Below are 18,438 nucleotides of genomic sequence, written 5' to 3' on the forward strand. Positions count from 1 at the left end.
ATTCTCACATTCCCTATAAAGTGCTTTGCAAACCTTAGAGCTCTGGATAAATGCTGGTGGTTCTGTGCTCCTCTTGTAGCCTAAGATGACATTCACTTTCTTGGCTTCTATGACCCATTGTTAACTTACAGCTTAATTCATCATTTCACAGCATCCAGATCAAAAGAGGAGTTAATTTTCTAAGGATATAATTGCATCACCCTTTAGAAATCCAAACCAGGTAGATGGGGGAAGGAGACTAGAGTTAGGAGACTCCTCTTCCTGAGTTCAAATCTGGAATCAGACACTTAGTAACTGTGTGATCCTGGGCAAGTCACTTAACCCCTGTTTGCCTCCATTTCCTCATCTGTAAAATAAGCTGGAGAAGGAAATAGTCAACCACTCCAGTATCTATGCCAAGACAACCCCAAATAGGGTCATAAAGAGTCCAACATGACTGAAAACAACTGAACACTGGAAACCATTTTTCAAATTAATAGCATTTCTTATATAATTGTATTCCTCAAAATCCCAATATAAGAAAAAATAGAAGCATAATAGTAACATAAACAATTTTACAGATTTAAAACATGAAACAAAATAGCCAAATGAAATCGACTCAGTTGAATGCATTTCTGAATTATTTTACATAGAACTCAAAGCTATAAATAAAAATACTTATTTAAAAAAATGACAAGCAAGATGATTTCTGAAAGGCCTGGAAAGAATTATATGAACTGATATACAGTGAAGTGAGCAGAACCAGGAGGATGCTGTGCACAGTGACAGCAATCTTGTTTGATGAGGAACTGTGAATGATTTGACCACTCTCAACAATACAATGATCTAAGGCAATTCCAAAGGACTATTGATGAAACATATTCTCCACCTCCAAAGAAAGAGCTGATATGGATGGAACACAGAATGAAGCAGGCTATTTTTTGCTTTCATGTTTTTCTTTTATTCAAGTTTTCTTGTACAAAATGACTAATATGGTAATGTTTTACATAATTGCACACATATAACCCATATCTGATTGCTTACCACCTCAGGGAGGGGGAAGCAGAGGGAGGGAAGGAGGGGTAAAATTTGGAACTCAGAACTTTAAATAAAAATTTTTATTATCAATAAAAAATGCTCAGTTTCTTCCTCCATAAATTGGGAATAATAGTACAGTAGCTCCTGCCACACACGGTGGTTGTGAAGACCAAATGAGCTGATGCCGTAAGATCCCAGAGACAATGGAAATGCCCCCCCCCCTTGTTAATTTTTCTATTTTGTTCTATCAATTGCAAGTTCCTTGAGCACAGGCCAATCTCCCTTTCAAGTTCGTATCTCCAGCACCCACTAGATGCCTGCTCAGAGTAGGCAGCTGCTGCTGGACCTGGTCCCTTCTATGCAAGAGAGAGTGCCGCAGGTCCAAGACATGAGCCACTAGCCTCCAGGAGGCTGGGCCTTGCCTTGTCGGGGAGAGGGGGTGCCAAGGAGGCCACACAGATGAGTATATAGCTAAAGACCAAGGAGAGGCCAGGGCTGACTGGGCCAGGGCTGTGTTAAAGCCAGGGATTAAAGCAATGGCAAGGAGAAGTGAGCTGAGCCCCATTCTCCTGGTGGGCTCTTGGGCACGGCATGGTGAGAGACAGAGATTGCTCGTGGGGGCAGTGAGGGTGTGTAGGAATACCAGGTTGGAAGCAGAGTTCAGAGGTAGCTCCAAGGTGGCCATGAGGTAAGTATCTGGGAGCTCTGGGGGCTGGGTCACTGGCGCCACCAGCGCCCTGACTTCCTGGCCTAGAAGCAGTCTTGTCTCTCGCGGCCTTTACCACCCACCTCACACATACTTCTACAGTGATGGACTGTTTGCAGAGCACTCCCTGCATGCTATTATTCCCATTTCACAGAGGAGGAAACAGGATGAGCAAGTGACTAACTGAGCAGTATAAGGCCTGAGCCTGGAACCAGGCTCCTCCGGACTTCTGATCGGATGCTGCAGCCCCAATTCATGAAGGCTTGGGGAGTCATTCCCAGCAGGGGCCCCCCAGCTGGAACAGGGAGCAGGTCATAAGGCTGGTGGCCTCCCCATGAGCCACGCCCTGTTGTTCCTGTGGGGCTGGAGCAGGATGATGACACACCTGGGCAGGAAGATGAAGCCCAGCAGAGCAGCGTTGGAAGCCAGAATGCTGAAGGCCTGCACGGCTGCCGCCACTGCCCGGCCCCTGCTGTGGATCTGGGCAGGCAGGGAGGCCAGCCAGACACTCACACACACCGCCATGCTGAGTGTGAGAAGGTGGGCTTCACAGAAGCCCCCGGGAAGCCGGCGGGTCAGCAGGGCCAGGACAAAGCCAGCCAATGCCAGGAGGCCCAGGAGGCCCCAGAATCCAGGAGTCAAGGCCTCGAGACATTCAGGTGAGACCGTGTTGGGGGCCAGTGACAGGCTTCTCCTCTGGCTTGGCGAGGCAACCCCCAACCAGACAATACAGACACCAGCCTGGGCCATGAGGGGCCCTGCGACTAAAGCCCGGGTCAGGCCAGGCCCCAGACATATCTGCAGGGGGCTGCCTGGCCGCACAGCCCGGAAGGCCACAAGGACAGTCGCTGTCCTCGCCAGCACACAGGAGATGGCCGTGGGGAAGGTGAGGCTGAGGGCCACCTGGCGGAGCCGGCAATCGAAAGGACCTCGGTGGCCAAGGAAGAGAAGGGAGCTGAGGCTAGAGAGGAGCAAGCAGGTGAGCAGGAGGGCGCTGAGCCCTGGGCTGCTGGCCCGCACCAGGGGCGTGTGACGGTGGCAGACAAAGATGGCCAGAACCACACCTGTAGCCAGAGACACACAAATCCCCAGGGAGGCAAGGGCAGCCCCGAGGGGGTCCCCAAACTGGAGGAAGATGGCGGGCTGCAGCTCACAGCGATCCCTTGACGGGCTGGGCCACAGGGTGTCATCGGGACACTTCTTGCAGGCAGGAGCATCTGCTGAAAAGAGAGGGCCATGCTGGAGTCTGTGGCCACTCACCCTCAGTCGTGACACCAGCAGCAGCAACAGGCTCTGCCTTTGAGCCGGGGCAGCAGCCCCGGAGAAAGGTCTGTGCCCTAGGTCTTCACAGGGTGACAACGTAGGGTATGTGCTGCCCACCTCTGGTGTGTGTATGTCCACACAGGTTTACTTAAGGGAACTTTTCCAGGAGGCAGAGATAGGCATCCCTGGAACCTGGCCCATGCCTGATTCCCATCTGGAGGACAGGAGAAGGGACCAGGAAGCCACCAACTCTGAATTGGACTAGAAATCTGTCCTTCCCCTCTAAATATTCCTGGGAGAAAGACTTGATTTTTTAGTCTCAAGATGCTTCCCCGGCAGTGACCCCTCAGCAGTATCCCAATCTTAGAGCCTCTGGCTTAACTCATTCCCACAAGGCTAGTTACATGAAAGACCATCCAAAAAAGCAAATGGTGAATAAACCCATTCATTCAAGTTGAGAGAGCAAGTCAGAATCAGAATTTCTAGAGGTGAGAAGATACCAGAAAATATACAAATGAGTGAGATAGCTCAGCCAGGAGAGAGGCCCCAGTCATGCCCAAGGATAAGTTTCTTAGTTTCTAGGGAGGCAAGCTGGAAATCAGGGAAGCCAATTTTCCCTACACTTCTGCCCTACAAGGTCTGTCTCTATGTGTCAGGAGTGGGTCCCCCACACATATGAATGCTCTCGAAGAAGGAATAAATGATGTTTCTCTTGTCCAAAGCTCACACACCAAAGGGCCAAAGGAAAAAGCTGCCACAGAAGCCAAGCAGTGAAGGGTACTCAGAGGTAGGAGGACTTTCTCCCCTCTCCCCACCCCCAGCCCCAGGGCAAGATAAAAGGCTTATGCTGGCACATAGCTAAGATTCCTCCTATTTTAAAGCTATACTCCCAGGACAGAACTTCCAAGAAGGGCAGGTTTTACCTTGGAAAGACCCTCACCTTTGAGTTCAGACACCTGTCCCACAGGGCACTGGGGACAAGCAAAACAGCAGCTTGCCTGGCCAATCTGGGAGGTCCTCCAGGTTCCAGGAGGGCAAGTCTCCTGGCAGATCGAGGAAGAAACCTGGAGGGGGGGGGGGTGGAATGGGAATATCACCTCATTACTCCCTCCAGCTCTCCATTCCATTTCCAGAGCCACGCCCCCACCCCTGCAGTATCTCCCTCAGACCATTTCAGCAGCCTCCAGCCACATCTGCACATAGGGCCTGCTCTGTGCATATCATTGCCCCATGGGGTGCAGTGGGTCTTGAAGCCCAGGCCTGGGGCTCTCAGAATCCTGGCCACTCAACTGGCTGCTTGTTTGGCCCTTGGCCAATCCCTTCTCTTGAGGCCTCAGTTTCTCCATCTATAAAATAGACTAGGTGGCTTCTGAGGTCTTTTAAGCACCAGGTCTAAGATTTAGGATGAGGGCCACATACACAATTGAGTTACAGGGAAAGGGGCAAGGTTGGTGATTATGCCAGAGCATCCTCTGATGATAGGTGAAGTGCAGGCTACTGAGGATTCACTATTCATTAAGGTCTGGCAGCAGTCACGGCACCCCCTGGCTGCCACAAACCAAACTCCATGGCCTCTAAGTCCTTTACCAACCAGTTCCCCTCATCCAGGTGTGCTGCCGTTTCTGCCTAACAACTGATGCCCCCACCTGGATACAGCAGTGCAGATGTGGTCTGACCACCACAGAGGACAGAAGAGTGATCACTTTTCTTCTACTGGACCCAGTTCCTTATTTGGGCCTCTGTGTCCAACTATGGACTCCTGTTTGGACTGTGGTCCAGTAACCCCTCCCCCACCCCCAGATCTTTTTTCAAATGAACTGCTGTCAGCCACAGTTCTACTGTGATGTGCTAGCCAAGTTTATTTCTCAAATTTAGGGTGGACAGGGATTTGTTGAAATGTAGCTAAGCATGTATAGCTGCCCAAAAAATCGTTAAATGAATGAACAAATAAATAAGTAAATGAATGAATTTTTCACCCACCTGCTCCTCCATCCTTTCCAAAGTGAGTCCACTGGCATTTATCTGCAGTTGGCATTCCTGGGCTGCTGTGTCATTAAATCTGGCAATTTCCTGGAAGGGAGGGTAGCCCCTGGGGCCAGGCTGCCATCTCATGACATCATAAAGAGCTGGGGGGTCACCATTAGCATCAAAGAGCACCTCTTCCCCATAGCTGTTGCGGAATCTCACTCTCCTCAGGTAATACAGGATCTGGGCAGAGAGTAGGGGACAGCAGCAGAGGCCATAGGGCAGGCTTCTGCTGCAGAGTATTCTCAGAGTCCCCTGGGTCACAGTGAGGGACACCCATCCCCATGCCCAAGTATTCCCTTCCCATCCATGCAAGAGACCAGTGGAGAGGCAGCTAAGGATACAGTGGGAAGAAGGTAAGATAGAAGCTGTGGGGAGGAATTCCCACTCAGGCTCTGACACACTGTGTGGCCCAGTTCAAATCACTTCCCCTCTCCAAGTCTTAGATTCTTCATCCATGATTGGTTGTAATTCTTACATACCCTACCTCAGGGGTTGCCTTGAGGACAATAGTAGAGGAGGTGATAGTTATTTGAGCCATGAGGAAGGGGGACCAGCCCATAGGTTGGGTGCCCTGAAGCTCCAAATAAAGACTTTCTATCTGAAGGGACTACCTTATGAAATTAGGCTACCTCAAGGAAAAGAAGGTGAAAAGAGGGGTTAGAGGTCATCTAGCCCCCTTGGATTCATGAGGAAGCCCTACTCCCTCCTTTATAAGGGAGAATAGTCCAAGATCCAGGGAGAGATGAGGACTTGTCTGGGTCCCACAGGGAAAAAGGAGAGACAGGATTTGAACCAGTATCCTCAAGCATCCCACTCCTGGAGTGGAGATTTGCCTCCCGCAACTGTGGAGAGTGGAGCCAACCTTTGCCCATGTCTAGTGCTTATGTTTGCCTTTCCCCCAGGGCTGAGTGAGTTCTGGGTGAGCTTTGCATGAGAAAGCAATGGTCAAGGCCTCTTCAAATCTGGTGAACATTCCATGGGAACCAGTACTAGGGATACATGGGAAACCAGGAGTGTACCCAGGGGTGCTAGCAAGCCAAAAGCATTGCTCAGGATTATGGGAAGCCTACAAGCTCAGGTGTTTTCCTCCCTGCTGCTCATAAGAGGTGAGAGAGCCAGAAGAGAGAGCCTCACAGATGAGGATTTCTTCTGCAATTTCATCATGGCAGGGGGCTCGCTGCCAAGGAGGCCTTTGGTCAGGGGTATTGGGAGAAAATGCCTAGGATCCAAACAAGTTGGCAGTTTCTCTGGGACTTAGAGCATTGCCAGGATCACAGTGATATGCAGATACAAAGCCAAGAGGTGGCTGAGATGGAATTCACACTCAGGCCTTCATGCAAAGCTGGCTCTCTAACCACTCATCTGTACTGCCTGACACTTCTCTGTGAAACTGAAGGTTGGGGGTGGGAGGCGAGAGGTCTGTGTTTCTAAATGACAACTTCAAATATAGCAATGGCAAGTTCCTAGACAGAGATGGAAAGCACCTTCCAAAGACCTGATAAAAAATATATTTGCCTAAGGTCTTACAGATTCATCCAAAGAAGCTTTAAGCTGTAACAGCATAGGAGAAAGGGGGAAGGATGGAAGGAAGAGTGACAGAGGATTAGTGTTAGGTAAGACTGATAGCAGGGCACCACATTTTGAAAAGGCTTGATGTCTGATGTCTAGGCTCAAGAACGTGTTGGAGAAAATGATCATCATGAAGCTGACATTTCAAAATTTGTCTTCTCCACATTTTTTGAGCCAGTTTTAAAATATTTCCAAGCACATCACTGGAGGAAAGATTGTGAATTCATTGGTGCATGGAAACTCCCTTCGCTAATGCTTATCAGCACCTCCCCTATAATTTATATGTCAAGGAGTGTGGTCCTGAACTTCTCAGTTCCCCCAGACAACTCTCTAAGACTATATCGAGGGGGTGAGTTCTGCTTGGACCACCTTAGGCAAGTTCTTGAACACCCAGAAAGCTAAGACTATGTGTAAGGGGCAGGTGAGTCCCTAAACATCGCATTCACAAAGACAATATTCTAATATATATTAAGAGACAGAGGAAGAATTTTTCAAGGGAGTTCTGAATTAACTTGATGAATTTCCCAAACAACACAAGAGATTAACAGCCAGGGACCCTTCTATAGAGGCATCCAAGGAGCATTTCCAAAGACGGTGGGCTTTAATGCCTGGTTTCAGAGCTGTTTGACTAAGGCAGGCAAAAGGGGATGGGGGTTCAGAGGTTTAGAAAAAACTAACAGCAGCTCTTTCCTTCACTTCCTCTCCTCCTCCCCCATCCCTTGTCCCTCTCCATCTCCTTTCCCTCTCTCTTTTTTCAGTACAAGGCTAGTACTTAAACTCTACTAGGGAATCATCCCCAAAGCTGTGTCTCTTCTTTTGGAATGTTTGTGAGCACATATAACTCAGCCATGTGTTCTTACAGAAATTCTATCAATGTCTAAGCAGCTCCAGGAGAAAGTCTACTCTCAGAAAGTGTGGATGGGCACAGGTTCTCCTTCACTAGGATACAGGACCATTCTGCTGTGTGCTCATCTTTGAGTGAGAAACAGACACAGGCAGACAGAAACAAGAAAGCAGAGAAGTGAGAAGAGAAAGAGAGTGAGGTAGAGAAAAGGAGGGGAAGAAGGAAGGAGTCGAGGGAGGGGGAGAGGGAAAAGAAGGAAGGTCAGAGCAAGCAGGTCTGTTAGTTTACTTTTACATACTATATAGAAGGGGCAGCCCTCTTTGCCCACATCATCCTGAGCCTCAGTCACTTTGTACCAGTTCCAGCCTCTGAATGTCAACCATCAAGGCATCAGGCAGCATGCCCACTCTAAGGGAAGGTGCCCCTCTGAGATCTCCATTTAGATGCCCACCCATTTTAACCTGTCATGTTGCTTTGGGAAATCATCCAATTGACCAGCACCTCCCCTTCATGGACATTTAGTCTTCTGCAGTGGCCTGTGCTATTGAGAGGTTGTCACACTTGCTGGGAGGAGCATCACTAGTACTTATCAAGGGTGAATTGGAATCTGGAACCAAGTTTCCCCATTGCAACCTTAGTCCACTATCTACTGGACCACATTATCCTGTGGTCAGAAAAAAAATGTTACCATAGGAAAGTACTCAATGGCTTGATTCTGACCCCTAAGCTTAGCCAGACCCGTGGCACACACACACACACACACACACACACACACACATATACACACTTTAGCCAGGGAACCTGCAAAGTGCAGACAATAGCCCTTCTTTGGGGTTCCTTCTCACTCCGATTTTGAGAATGGGGCCCCAAAGCAGGGGACTGAAGAGGGTGAAGGGAAAAGGTAGATGAGACTAGAGGGAAGAAGCTAGAAAAGGGTGGGCAAGGGACCTGGGGGAGGATGAGCCCCAGTCGAAGACCTCTTACCTGCCATGGCTGAAAATTGCGCATGTCTGCGCACTCCCCATCCACAAAGGGCCCATCCCCAGCTTCACAGGTGGCCAAGTTGTGCAGTGCGTGGGCCACACTGGCCACAGCATTGGCCACTGCATAGGTCACACTCAGGTCACTCATGTCCAGAAAGGGGAGATCCTGGCCCTGAAGAGTCTCTTCCCCGGTGCAGTTGTGTGCTCCCCTCCCTGCACCGCTCTTGGCCTCTGCTTGCCGTCCCACACGCCCTAATCTTCCTCCTCCTCCTCTCCCTCCTTCCTCTCCACCCAAGAGCACTCCGGGTTCTCCTCCTCCTCCCACCAAAGCCCACCCAGGAGAGGATGAGTTGTGGAACCACTGACAAAGGAACGTCTCCTCCCAGAAGAGCTGCAGGAACTTGTCCTCTGGGCTGCGCGCAGGGTGCAGCCGACCTAGGAAGTCCGCGAAGCCGGGGATGCGACCGCGATGGGCCGAGAAGGAAAGCGCCCCGTTCAGGGCCCGGCCCAGGGACAGAGGAGCCAGCAGCGTTGGGTCCCAGACTTCGCTGCTAATCCAGAGGTGGCCGCGGCCGCTGGCGCCTTGGTGCTGCAGCTCCGCGGCCAGCAGCAGAAGCTCCTGCGCACGAGAGAAGACTAACAGCACCCGAGGCTGGGCCGCGGCCAGGGTGTGCGCCGCCTTACGCAGCTTCTCGGGGTTCGGGGAGCTGGACAGCTCAGCCGCCACGTACACGCACAGCCCCGCCGCCTCCAGCTCAAGGCGCAGAGCCCTCGCCCCGAGCTGCCCATACTCGTCATCCTGCGCCACGAGCCCCACTGCGTACCAGGCCAGGTGGGCCGCCAGGCGCGCCATTCCGCGAGCCCGGGCTTTGTCGGGAGGCACAGTGCGGAGGAAGGAGGGGAAGCGCTTCTTGTCGCTGAGGACCGACACCGTGGAGCCATAGCTCACCTGGCAATAAGAGCAAGGGCCCCACATCAAGGCTGCCACCCCACCTCTCAGCCAGCTAGCTGAGCCAGAGGCCCCTGAGCCTCGATTGCCTCTGGCCTCCAAGTAGGCTGACAGTCCCCCTAACTATGGTGGATTTGCATATTTAGATGAGGGCGGAGTGACCTTTGGGCTCGACAAGTCCAACTTCGCCTTTTACAGATGTGGAAACTGAGGCCCAGAAAATCAAAGACCCCTCCAAGACTCCACCCATAATTGGAGCACAGATCTGCATCGTGCTCTCACCACTGCTTCCTCATTTCTTTAGGGCCTGCACCCCCTCAACAAGTGGATTTGGGCTACAAGACTAGGATAAATTCACAGACGATGACTGTGTAAGCCTGTTTAGGGGGAGGTGAGGATGCGGGACCCATCAGCCATTTTCAGACTCCATAGCATGGTAGAGTCACAGGGTTAGGGTTGGGTTAGAAATAAGAAATTAAGGTGAGGATTAGGACACCTCTTTGTCTATAGGATTCTAAATGTCTCCCTATTAGCTTTATGTGATCGTGGAGGATTGAAACCAGAGGTCCACTGAGGTCATTCTATTTCCCAGCCTCCCTTTCTGATAGGAGCAGCTTAGCTAGGTGGTACAGTAGATAGAATGCTATTCCTGGAGTCAGGAAGACATTTTCCTGAGTTCAAATCTGGCCTTAAACACCTACTAGCTGTGTGACCCTAGGCAAGTCACTGTTTGCCTCTGTTTCCTCACCTGTAAAATGAGTTGGCAAGAAAACCAGTATCTCTGCCAAGAAAACCTCAAATGGGGTCACAAAGAATCAGACGTGGCTGAAATGACTGAACAACAACAACAACTCTGCCTAATCCCATTTGACCAGTTCCTGCCCTGCTCTGTTCTGGACTAGGGTAGGTTCACAATTGAGGTGAGACTTTACTGACCTTTGGTTGGGACATAAGACATCAACCCAGAGACCTATAATGGTGCATCGTTTCTCTCTCTATTTTTAAAATAATAATAAACATTTTTATTTAAAGTTTTGAGTTCCAAATTCTATCCCTCCTTCACTCCCTCTGTCACCCCCCACTGAGGCAATAAACAATCAGATATAAGTTGTACATGTGCAATTATGTTAAATATTCCCATATTAGCCATTTTGTATAAGAAAACTTGAATAAAAGGGGGGGGATGAAAGAAAATGAAAAAGCATGCTGCTTCGGTCTGTGTTCCTTCTTTGGAGGTGGATAGTATGCCCTATCACTAGTCTTTTGGGATTGTCTTGGATCGTTGTATATAATGCAACATTTCTAACTCTTTCTGATGTGGTCAAAGATGTGAGGTCTTTACTTTCTTGGTGCATTTGAGAAGAGGCTGAACAACTCACTGGGTATGTAAGAGGGGGCATTACTTTTGTGTATGGCTTGGAATTGATGGCCACTCTTCTCCCTTCCAACACTCCAATGCAGTCATTCTGTCTATCAGTTAACAAACACTTATTAACAAGCATCATGTGCCAGGCTGTGTGCTAAAATTGCCAGGAATTCAGAAAAAGGCAAAAACCCAGTCCTTGCCCTCCAGGAGTTGACATTCTAATGTGCTCAACCTTTTTTCATGTAGCCCAGGATTCATCACACTGGCTTCTCTGGCTACAAAATCTGACAGCTGTCTTACTTTCACCTTTCAGTCAACTACAACCCCAGGTATGGTTTGGTTGTTTTTTCTGAAAGATGCCTCTCAAAAGGGACCTGCCCCCTTCTTGGATAAGTGAAGTTCTTTGTTTTCCTTTAACTGACATAAATCAGTCAACACACATTGATTAAACGTCTAGTGTGTACCAGGCACCTTACCTTCTTGACTACTAAGAAACCGAAGCAGCTAGGTGGCACAGTTGAGAGGACCTGAGTTCAGATCTGACCTCAGACACTTATTAGTCGTATGACCATAGGCAAGTCACTTAACGCCAATTGCTTTAAACTTCACCAGCCTGTCTGGATCATTTGGATTCCCATGCCTGAAATGTTGCAACAATATTTTTAGTTTTTTTTTTTCTTTTTTTTTTGGGGGGGAAGGTGAGGCAATGTGGGTTAAGTGACTTGCCCAAGGTCACACAGCTTGTGTCAAGTGTCTGAGGATGGATTTAAATTCAGATCCTCCTGAATCCAGGGCTGGTGCTTTATTCACTGTGTCACCTAGCCACTCCAATCATTTGGAATCTTGACTGTCATTCAGTATGTTCCCTTTCTCTCCTTGCTTGTGATGATTCAAAGGGATTCAAGCAGGAAGGGGTCTTAGAAATCATATGGTTGCACTTAAAACAGTTGGTTTGGGGGTTTTTTGTTTTGTTTTCCAGATGAGAAAACTCAAGTCCAGGCATATAAGTTAGCAAGTTTGGCTCCACCTCTGAGGTGCTGCTCATGCTTCATTGGGAGGCTGAGGTATTATTTGTTGGGTATTCCTTGGCCAGACATCTCATAGAGTCTTAAATACCTCATGTGGCAGTAACTCTTTTGGGCATCACAAGAGGAAAAAAAGGAAGGAGATGTGAATTCTGAAAAGATCTGGAAACTTTAGAAATGTACAGAACAGTCCTTGGTATCAACAGTTTCTAATGGATACTTCTAAGAGGAGGGGAGGTTTGAGCAAAAACTCAGTGATGGGCAGTGAGGGGCTGGGGTGGGCACTTACCTGGGGAATCCTGTAGAGACCCAGCCATGTGGCCATGGCAATGGAGAGTGTAGACCGATCCTCTCCAAGGATGGCAGCGAGGGGGGCCTCAGGGAGAGCACAGCTGTAGTTAGGGATAGGATACCCCTGGCCAGTCAACAGGGCCATCGTCCCCCACAGGGCCCCCAACTCAGAACTCCCAGAATCCCAGATGGCAAAGCCCAGAGTGACATTAGGAAGAAGATGAGGGTTACTGTTGATTTCCTCAATGGTGAAGACAAAACTCTGGACCATTCGGTAATGAGCAGAGGAGAACCTAAGTTAGACAGACCCCAACCCCATGGACAGAGTGAGCTCTTCATTATCACATAAGCCCCCAAATGGAAAGGACCTCATCCTAGGAGCAGCCACTACAATACCCCCAACAAAAGATCATCTACCCACTGCCTCCTGTGGAGATGCTGGAACTTAGAGCAAGCCTAAATGTTTCTACTCTACTCCTCTATTTCTAGTTCTGTCTTTTGGAGCCAATCACTCAACATGCCTTTATTAAACACCTCCCATGTGCCCAGCTCTGTGCTAAGAGCTGGGGATACAGAGACAAACAATACAGTTATTCCCTCCCTAATCCCATTTTACATTCTATCTTATGAAACAATAAGGACAACTATAAGCAGATACAAAAATATACAAAGTGAGCACAAGAGAATTATCGTGAAGAGATACAATCAGCAGGGCTCTCTTGGAGTCAATAGTATTTGAGCTGGGCTTCCAAGGAATTGAAGCATTGCAAGAGGTGGAAGGGAAGGGCAAGGAGGTGGGGGGGTGGGGCAGGCAGGGCAAATGCAGCTGGATTGAAGAGGGTATGACAAGGAGAACTGAAGGAAGATTATGAAAGGCCTGCCATAATAGAGGACTTTGACTTTGTTCCCAAGACAATGGGGGTGGCACAGTAAGGCCTGTGCTTTAGGAAAATCACTTTGGCATTGGTGGGGTTTTTAGACTGGAAAATGGAAAAGGCTGAAGTCAGGATGACCATTTGGGAGGCTACTGAACAGTTCAGGCAAGAATTAGTGAGGACCAAAGATAAGAAGGGGTGTGTGTGTGTGTGTGTGAGTGAATGAGAGTGACTGTGTGTGGTGATGTGATGTGCTGTGAAGAGAGGTCCAGATATGAGTGATATTGTGGGGATAGAATCTAGAAGACCATAGGGTCATAAATTTAGTGTTAGAAAGGACTTCCAAGAATCCAGCCCATCCCAACCTTTCCCTCTCCCCTCCACCACTTTTCCAACAAGAAAACTGAGTCCTTGAGAAGTTGTGATATGCCAACAGGCATACACATAACAAGTTTCTGACTTGGGAGTTGAACTTAAATCATCTGACTCTAGACACAATAACCTTCCTACAATACTATACTGCCTCCCCTTGCAAACTTGGTCACTGATTGCCTGGAAGATGCTGGGAGAGAAGAAAGAGTCTCATATGACTCCAAAATTGCCAATCTGTTTGACTGAAAGGATAGTAGGAATATGGCAGAAATAAGAAAGTTCAGAGAATATGGAGTGCTTTTTGCAGAAAAAATGATAAGTTTTGCTTTGAGCAAGTTGAGTTTGAGATGCCTGTAGGACACCCAGTTTGATATGTCACGAAGGCAATTAATTGGTAATGCAGGTCTGGAGCTCAGGGGACCAATTCACTGCTGGATAAATGGATCAGAGAGTCATCTTCAGAGAGCTAGGTAATCATTGAACCCACAGGAGTGATGAGATCACTGAGAGAAAGGACAGAGAGAGAAGAGAAGAGGACTCAGGAGAGAGCCTTGGTAGACACCCTCATTTTGTGATTATGATGTGGATGGTGATCCAGCAAATTAAGACTGAGAAAAAGTAGGCAGAGAGATGGGAGAAGAACAATGGTGAAACGGTGTTATCTAATCTGGGAAAGAATGTCCAAAGGTGGTTGGAACAAATGATACAGGAGCCACGCAGGGTGACAGCTGAGAAAAGATTTGGTCGTTAAGTGATCATGAGTAACTTTGGAGAGAGCAATTTCATTTGAGAGATGTAGTCAGCTGCCCGAATGGAAGGGTTAGAAACTGAATGGGAGAAGAGAGAAAAGAGGGAATGATTCTATATCAATTTTGGATGAATCTGACTGTGAAAAGGAAAACATGGGAAAGAATGGAAAAACCAGGGAAGATTTTCCGTGGATGGGGTTGGGAGTTGTGGGGGCAGGGGATCAGTCATTTCATATCATCTGGAAAATGACTGAGTCTGCTCACTGAGGCTGACAGGAAATTATGACTGTAACTGTGAAGTACTTTGGCATCCTCAGGTTGGGTCTCCCCCAGGTCTACAGAAATGTGATCCTAGAAAGAACAAGGTCAGATAACTCAGGAGGTAGACTGAGACCCTGTATCCAGCAAGACTGGGACTTGAGGGAAGATTGACAACATGGGGCAGTGTGGCGACCCTGTGCACACCAATATGTGATGTGATATGATGTGACCAATGAGTCAGAAAGAAGGCAAACAAAGACAGGAAAGCTGCATCCCTAGACCTGTTTGCATGGATGAGGTAGGACTGAACCTGCAGCCCTTAGGGAATGACAGGAAAGAGGGACATGTCATCCCAAATACAAGATCCTGCAATGCTGACAGAGAGGATGTTTTAAACCATTTGTGCTTCTTGCTCACTCACCAGAGCTGTTATGGGGTGGCCTGGGTCAGCTCTCTTTTCCCCTCAAGCCATGACCAGAGCACTGGTGTTTAAAGTGCACAGACATTTATCTCCCTCCATGATCAGAGTTGGTTCTATCAACCCTTTCTCCCTCCCACTCGACTGAGTGTCTGATGATGTTCACCACTGTCTTGAAAGTGCATTTCACAGGATCCCCAGGCCAGGACTCCCAAATTCCTAGCTACAGACCTGGACACAGCAGAGGTTCTGATAGGAAATGCAAATACGTAAGAATCAGGTTGTCCAGTTTGGAGTTAGAAGCAATCTCACTGACCATTTAGCAGGAGAGATACCCGGGTTAGGATTTGGCCAGCAGATTCAAGAAGGGATACAGAAGGACGTGGCTGAAGGACCAATGGCTCATTTCTAGGGGTAGGGAATTAAGAGTTTTTAAAAAGAGGGATAATTGTAGAGTATCCCAGGAACTAGACTGAAATTTGGGTTATTTGGCCATGAGTTCAAATCCTGACTGGCACTTCTGACCTTTATGTCCTCAGTCAGCTCTCTTCTCTTTCCTGGATCTTAGCTGACTCCCTTTAAAATGATGCTGATGGATTTCAATGATCTCCATGATCCTTAACAACCTAACAGGGATAGGAACCCTAGCCCTGAAAGCAAGAGGCACCTTGAAATGAAGCCACAAGTTTAGGAATCCAAGAAATTCACACACCACCCCATTAGCACTCATCCTGGCCCTCTCACTCTCCCTGTCTCCCTGTCCAGTCTTGGCTTACCTCTCTGGCTCTGGCTGGGCACCCAGAACCCTTTGAGGAAGGAACTGCTGAGGATGACTACAAACAGCAAAGACACCTCCCAGGATAAGGTCCCCTAATCTCTGGAAGTCAGGCTCCCCTCCACCAAGGCCACGGTTCATGAGGAGGCTGGCATTGGTGGAGGGAAGGGACAGGAGTAGAAGAAGCATCCCAGAGCCAAGGAGTAGTGGCATTGTTGGCCCCACTGGGCCTGGCAAGGTCTTTATGTCCCCTCCTGGTCTGCTCCACAGAGCCCGAGGAACCCAGCAACCTCAGGGATTTCAGACAAGAGAATGTCAGTCATTAAAAGTTCCTGGTTCTGAACCCTAAGGGGACAGCTGAACTCCTAGGCTTTCCCCTGGCTGCATGTGCTCAACTTCTGGGACACCAACCTGTGAGGCAGGGACCCTGGGGCCCTACTCCAGCACAGACACAGGTGGTTCAGAGATTTGGGGATTTGCCAATTGGTCTCCATTTCTTCTCCCAGACTCTTGGGGGTGGGGCACCAGGGGCTTTGCCAGGGCTAGGAAAACCCTAGAGCATCAGATAAGCCAAGAGGGCCCTCCTTACCTCTTATTGCCAATCCAGATGGTGCCCAGCTTCCTCTGGGAAATACCACCATAACTCACAGACATTTGTGCTGGAGCAGGAGGCCTTAAGACCTTCAAAAAACAGGTGAGGAAACCAAGGGTCTGAAAGGGAACCCATTTGAAACCCTACCCAAGGTCAGCCAGGCCACAAAGTATGATTCATGGACTTCACATCACCACTGTATCTTACAGGCTCATAAGATGCAGAGCAGGAAGACATTCTGGGAACCAACCATTTTAATACTTCATTCCGCAGCTGATGAAACTGAAGCCCAGGGAGGGGAAGGTCTTTGCCATATGCATCTAATCAAGATCTGGAGCAAGAAGAACACTGAACACAATGCCTGGCATGTAGTAGGTGCTTAATGAATATTTGTTGGCTGACTTGAAAGATGCAGAAACAGGCTCAGAGCAGAGTCGTGGACAGCTCAAGATGCAGTGAGCCTTAGTTCAGACCAGCATTGTCTCTGGCTGTTAACTGGGTTCCCTGCCTCCAGTCACATGAGGCCCTGGCCTGGAACTTCTAGATGTCTTTATTGCTCACTTAAGATACAGACTCCTTACCCTGACACCAGAGTCCTCCCCTGCTTTCCAGCTTTGATGTTCCTCCATTCTCATCTTTCCCTTTCCTACCCACAGGCTCTCATTCACCCTGTCATGGGAGCCTGGAGTAGTTGTTCCCTCACAGCAATTCATTGAAGTCCCTCTTTTCCTTCCAGACCCCAAACAGGCATCCCCTCCTGGCATCATGAATAGAGAGCCGGAGGTCAAGTCGCACCTCTGACACCAGTTGGCTGTGTGACCTCACAGGACTCAGAGCAACTCTCTCTGACTCTAAAGTACAGAGAAGATGACCACCTATACTTGTGGGAATTGCTCCTTTAGGTTCTTCATTATTTGGTTTTATTTTTTTAATCTCAGTGTTAAAGGGTGTGAAGCTAGTTCACCACTAGCTTTTGGGTTCAGCCAGATGGGGGCAAGTGGGATATTTTCTTGAGCACTGTCAACATCTCTACCCCCACCTCAGGGCTTCCATTGCTCAGGGGACCATAACATGAGGACCTTGCCATTTCAGGGCCTTCATTGTATAGGAGACAAATTTAATATGGGGAGAGTTAATTGGATGGCTCGCTATAATATTGAAGTTCAGAAAATAATGAGGGACCTCTAGGTCCAAAGTTTCCTCCCCTCCAAACTGCCTTTTTTAGTTATTTCTCCCGGGCCACAAGCGAATCAGGTTTTATTAATGGGAATAAAATGCACAGCAAAGGTGAAATTAATTAAGCCAATGACAAGGGAATAGGGAAAGAGAAAAATGGATAAACTCCCTGGCTCTAGCAAACACTGACACAGTCCCCAAACTTGCTTCCAGCTCAGCTAATTCAAAGAGCCAGACTCATTTTTATTAACTCACCACCTGGGGTCTGTAGTTTCAATAGGAAACAGCTGTGCAGCCTCTCAGCGGTCTGCTCCTGGAAGCTCACCAACAGGAAAGACAAGCTACCCTCAGCGAGCATTCCCTTTTCTACTTTTACTCTCCCTCCCCCAAAAGGGAGGTCCTTCAAGCTGGATGTCAGAGAGTGGTTCCCCTGCTGACATCAGCAGCATATATCACTCAGTGCAGGCCAGGTGTGGCCCATATCCAATCATCCCTAGATGGTTTCCCAAACAGTTCGATCATTCAGGTGGGACCCCTGGGTATCTGCCAAATTCCATTATTTTATCACAATTGTATGGCAAATTTCATAGAATAAAAAGTATTTCAAATGTCCCATTGCAGCTCACATTAGAAAGCTTTAGTCAATTGCTTTTGCATCGAATGCCCTACTTGACCCAGTTCCTTGAACCTCTGCTTCTTCTTCTTCTGACCTGGCATCCTCCTGGTAGATGAGGCTTCAGGAGAGAAAACCTAGCAAGCTCAATCATGGGAGATCTGTGTGTGCATCTGTACATACACCTGTATGTGATATAAATGTGTACACACATATATACACCTTTCTTTCTACTGGACACCTCCAAATACTGTTCTTCATCCATCCTGTCTCCATTCCTTAGATCTTTCCCAGGCCATCATGCCTGCACTGGTTGTACTTCCCTTTCCCATCCTCGGTGAACCAGTTCAGCTCTACATTCTACCTCTTCTCTTGAGTCTGTAACAATTGGAATGACGCCACCTGCTGGAGACTTACTGTAGAAAAGTTCCACCATGAAAGGAAGGTCTTTGAGGGCAAGAACATGTGTCTTTTCTTTGGCGTCAGGAAGTAATGTTTGTTAGTGGGAGGAAGAAGGAAGAGCTGGGCGCTCTGGCTGGGGCTCTTTCCTGGGGACTCTGGTGGAG

At 48.5% G+C, this 18,438-nt stretch overlaps 1 protein-coding gene across 1 annotated transcript; it reads right to left on the bottom strand.

Annotated features, from left to right (window-relative positions):
* Positions 1 to 2,035: 2,035 nt before the first annotated feature.
* On the bottom strand, positions 2,036 to 12,312 carry LOC122727973 (extracellular calcium-sensing receptor-like). The gene is made up of 5 exons (XM_043965929.1): positions 12,040 to 12,312; positions 8,412 to 9,359; positions 4,967 to 5,194; positions 3,927 to 4,050; positions 2,036 to 2,943 (listed from the first exon to the last, which is right to left on the bottom strand). Exons 1-5 carry the CDS (start codon positions 12,310 to 12,312, stop codon positions 2,036 to 2,038), a joined length of 2,481 nt encoding a protein of 826 aa, XP_043821864.1.
* Positions 12,313 to 18,438: the final 6,126 nt, after the last annotated feature.

Source organism: Dromiciops gliroides, chromosome 5 (assembly GCF_019393635.1).
Source record: "Dromiciops gliroides isolate mDroGli1 chromosome 5, mDroGli1.pri, whole genome shotgun sequence".
In the NCBI taxonomy this organism is placed as follows: domain Eukaryota; kingdom Metazoa; phylum Chordata; class Mammalia; order Microbiotheria; family Microbiotheriidae; genus Dromiciops; species Dromiciops gliroides.

Coding starts and splice junctions, on each gene's coding strand:
- LOC122727973 (XM_043965929.1), bottom strand. CDS start 12,312: ATGGTCCAGAGTTTTGTCTTCACCATTGAGGAAATCAACAGTAACCCT. Junction 9,360..12,039: donor GTCTCTACAGGATTCCCCAG/GTAAGTGCCCAC, acceptor TCTTATTGCCAG/GTGAGCTATGGCTCCACGGT. Junction 5,195..8,411: donor GCAATTTTCAGCCATGGCAG/GTAAGAGGTCTT, acceptor CTCTCTGCCCAG/ATCCTGTATTACCTGAGGAG.